The 4,602-nt window shown below is 38.4% G+C and overlaps 1 protein-coding gene across 1 annotated transcript; it reads right to left on the reverse strand.

The window, feature by feature from the left end:
- Positions 1-410: 410 nt before the first annotated feature.
- Positions 411-3,315, reverse strand: LOC110037890 (laccase-7-like; the record flags this gene model as incomplete). The annotated part of the gene is made up of 5 exons (XM_020742618.1): positions 411-541; positions 740-1,646; positions 1,862-1,980; positions 2,706-3,082; positions 3,164-3,315. Coding segments are annotated over 5 exons (1,686 nt in total), but the record flags the coding sequence as incomplete, so codon positions are not given.
- Between the last annotated feature and the right edge of the window lie 1,287 nt (positions 3,316-4,602).

The following is a 4,602-nucleotide window of genomic DNA, read 5'->3' on the forward strand; positions in this document are numbered from 1 at the left end:
TCCAGGAATGTAGCATCGGCAGGCTGAATAGTATTCTGAGGTATTTGAAGGGTATAGTCAACAATTTGCAGGCCTGTTCATAACTCAATCAAGGTAAAATTTAACCCAAGTGATCAAGATTGCTTGACCCTCAACCTAGAGAAAACATTTTGAATAGCACAAAATCAAATATAATCTTTTTTTCTTACACATATGGCGTGTAGGTATAAAAATATAGATTAAGCGTTACAAATTTAAGCAAAAAATTCCCCAAAAAAAAGGAAAAAGAACAAAAAAAAAAAAAACAATTATTGCACTCAACAATCCAATCTTAAACGAATATTATATATCCACAATAAATAAAACTAATCCAATCAATCCATACTCTTCTTCGCAAGCGCCCTCTTCTTCTTTTTCTCGATGAAGGCCCCTTAACAGAGAGGCAAATCCGGCGGCGGAGGCGGCAACGTCGACGACGGCGTGGGCCCGTTCTCCACCTCGAATGCCATCCCCAGGCCAAGCGGCAGGTGAACGTCCAAGTGGCAGTGCATGAACCAAATCCCTGCACGTGTCAATTAGCTGCTAAAATTGACTAATAATTTTTTTAATTTGTGTTGATAATTTTATTTTATTTAATTTATGTTGTCAATACATAAAAAAAGTACAAATATTAAACTTATATATATATAGATATATATATATCAAAAACTTTAAAATAAAATATTATTTTTCAAAATAAATTTACATCGCCATAACTTACCAGGATTATCAGCCCAGAACCGAATAACAGCCCAACCTCCCACAGGCACAGCAATGGTATTCCTCACCTGCGGATTCCACAAATTAAACTTCTCCACCGCCTCCGTATGATTATAATTCCCAAACCCCTGCGCCAACACGTAGAAATTAAACCCGTGCAAATGTATGGGATGGCTATCGCTGGCAAGCACCGCCGTATTCTGCAACACAATCTCCACCGTCGAATTAAACCTCAACCTCTTCACCTTCGTCCCCTTCTCCGACAGCTGAAGCGATGTCCCGACCGCGTTCACGTTCGGGTTCGTGTAATCAAAAACCAGAGGCGGGCGATCAGGGAAGTCCCTCGTGTAAACTCCCTCGACTCCATTAAAATGGGCTTCGAGCAGGGAAATGTTGGTGGGGAAACGGAAGGAGACGTTGTTCATGTTGGCGGACAAGGCGAAGCCTTGGCATTGGGGCTGGTCGGAGGAACAAGGAGTGAGGCTGAGGCCGAAGGTGATGAACATGCGGTCGGAGATGGAGAGGGGGAGGGATTGGGTTTGAGGGAGGAGGAGAGCGGTGAGGTTGGAGTAGAAGTGGTGGGCGGTGGGGGTGTCGTTGAAGGAGGGGAGGGAGGGCATGAGGGGAGGGGTGGTGGTGGTGGGGGAATTGGTGTAGGAGAGGATGGCGAGGGGGGTGGTGGTGTCGAAGGGGGTGGCGGGGGGGGTGGGGGAGGGGGGGGGGGGGGGGAGGAGGAGGAGGAGGAGGTAGGAGTTCGACGACATTTGTAGAGGGCAATGCCAAGGGCTCTGGCTTAGAGGAAGTCTTTGTGTAGAGTTCCTTGCATGAAGGAAGAAGAGGTGCGAGAGGCTGCCGAATCCTAGCCTTGCAGTGTGAAGGAGGAGAGTCTTTCGTGTACCGTTGAAGCCCTGTTTATGCGAAAAGGAAGGAAGAAATGTAATAGTTCCGTTTCAAATGGGGACAGTAGTCGAAGGATCGAGGAAAATGGAATGAACGGTCAGCCAATCGAATAAAAGAAGATGAAAGGAGGGGTCACGTAAATGAATGAGGGGGGAGAAGAAGCTAGAAGTGTTGGGAAGCCAAGGAGGTGAAATTTCACACTATACATTATCGAACGACTTACCTTTCCTGCCGTGCTGCTTGTCTGTGGTGAAGGAAGACGAGAGGGAGGAGTTTCCGTGTGGTTAGAGGAGACGAGGCCGATGTACAAGGAAGAGAAGAGAGGAAGATATCGCAGAGGAGCTCTCGGGTGTGCGATTCAATTATCGCGTGAAAGAGTTTTCCCTACTAGTGATTGCGCCCTAGCTAAGCGTCAAGGAAGAAGAAGAGCTGGTTTGGCATAACGAAGGTAGGTTATGTTATATATATATAACAAACTTTTTATAACTACCACAATTTAATGAATAAATATTACTCCAGACGTAGAGATACGTCCGGAGTCCAATGAAATCAGACCACGTGGAGGTGACAAAAAAAATAAAAAAAATTTGTTTTAGCATAAGAGAATGTTCCTCTTATGTTATTCCGCATTATTCAGGTGTTATTGTGATGTTATTCATGTATTATTGTGTTATGAGAATATTTCCTGTGTTATAATAACAAAATAACATATCAATATCACTACAATAACATCTTAATAACGCGACATAACACGACAGGAATATTCACTTGTGTTACCGGGCCGAATCACTAGAAAATGAGTTTTTTTTTTTTCTGTCAGCTCTAGATGGAGGTGATTCATTGGACTCCAGACGTATCTCTACGCCCGGAGTCCGGAAGTAATAATTTTTCCAATTTAATAGATGAAATTGAAAAAAAAAAATGTAATAACAAAACATTCTCAAACAGATTCTAAAGCTTTTGAAATTGACTTTTAAACTATAGTCACTAATTACAAAACATTTAAACAAAGAATCTCATATTATTGCATTAATTACTAAAACATTTAAAAAAAGCTGAATACATACGTTTTTTGGAGCAGGGATAGAGATCACCGGGGCGGCCATTGATGGTCAACGCATCGGAGTTGTTAAACGCACCGCCGGATGCAAGGGCCAAATTCTCAAGGTTGACCACATCGGCGTCCCACCACTCGCCGAGGAGGATGACGGCTTCCTTGTAAGGTATGGGGAAGGGATAGCCGAGAGGGCCGGCTCGGGGCTGAATGATGAGTGCTCCGTACACAGTGGTGCGGAGAACGGAGACGTGCGCGTGCCACCAAAGCGTGCCTTCTTGTCCGATGATGTTGAATTTATATGTGTAGCTATGTCCAGGCTGAATCGGACATTGGGTTATGAAGTTCGGACCATCAGCCCATGGTGTCAGACGCTGGAATATACCATGCCTGTTATCATTAAAATTATTAAGCTTTTACATATATACCACCGAATTCCTTGGTTGATTCTATTATTAAAGGAAGACTTACCAATGAATGGTAATATTGTAAGGAGAATGATTGATGACATAGATGACGACAGTGTCACCCTCACGAGCATTGATAGTCGGGCCGGGATATTCACCATTTACTGCTGTGATTATTTTGCTCTTGCAGAGCCTTCGGACTGTTAGATTACCAACCTGGATGACACATGATAAATTGTTAAAATAATTAGCGTCCAATAATGCTTATTTAGGTCAAAAACGTCTTAATCTTTGGAATATTCTCAGTAGCAAACGATGCCATTATAATATGATCGTATTTGTCATTAATAAAATGAGTATAGCTCCGCAATATATAGTTTTCGACTGTTAATATGGGATCATTGTAGTCCATATGGAGGAGAATTAGTGCTCAATTTTAAAATTGTTGGGAATTATTTTGGCACTTTACGCTTAAATCATATGTCTTCTGGTAAAGGAATAATATTTTAAACAAAGAATAAAAATATCTATCACATTAAATTAATGATTAGATGCCCTGGACATATTTGTCATTCCTTAGTGGAATTGCCACATTTTTTTTTTGTTGGTATTATTCTCTAGTTTATCAGGTACCTACGATGGAAGCTATTTAAGCTAATTTATAATAAGAATTTTTCTTTTTTTAATTCACTTAGTCAAACATATAGTTAAGACTTAAACATCATTTCAATATTGAAAATCATTAAATAATTTGTAATATTGACTCATCAACTACCTTCTCACAAATTATATAAATATATATATAAATATAAATATGTTTTAAGTAATAAATCGAAGTTAAATACATATTACATTAAGTTAAATAATTAGATAACCAAGACATGACAGTCATCCTTACGGGAAGCTATTTATATTAAGCTCATGTACCTCAAGGCTTCTTGGGCAAAATTATTTAAGCTCATTATAATAAAACATTTATCCTATTTATTAATTCATTTAGTCAAATATACAGTTAAAACAATAACATCATGTCATTTTTTAAAATTATAAAAATGCTTGTAATATTGACTCATCAACTACCTTATTCTCACAACTATACTTCTGTAATATTTAACACAATAAATAAATATATCCCTTTTAGAATGAAAAGAAGACTTGATATTGTGATCTTGTAGAGTAGCAATTAAATTGAGTCATTTATTATTGAGATTTACAATTATCTCATGCCTTAATGATTCAAAATTCAATAAAATAATATTTTATGAGATTCTTTCATTTCTTATAAAATACAAAATAATTTTATGATCATGATACAATATATATATATATATATAACCACTGATCTCATTAAAATGTTTTAAGAAGAGTTCATTAGTGTCATAATTATATCCGATGAGATTAATTTGTTTTTCTTCATTTCTAAGTTATGTACTTCATTCTCCCTTTTTTGCAATTTAAAATTTTAAAGAGAGAGGATTAGCATCTCAAATAATTAAAATTTTA

The sequence above is a fragment of the Phalaenopsis equestris genome, unplaced genomic scaffold (genome assembly GCF_001263595.1).
Source record: "Phalaenopsis equestris unplaced genomic scaffold, ASM126359v1 Scaffold226608, whole genome shotgun sequence".
Taxonomy (NCBI): domain Eukaryota; kingdom Viridiplantae; phylum Streptophyta; class Magnoliopsida; order Asparagales; family Orchidaceae; genus Phalaenopsis; species Phalaenopsis equestris.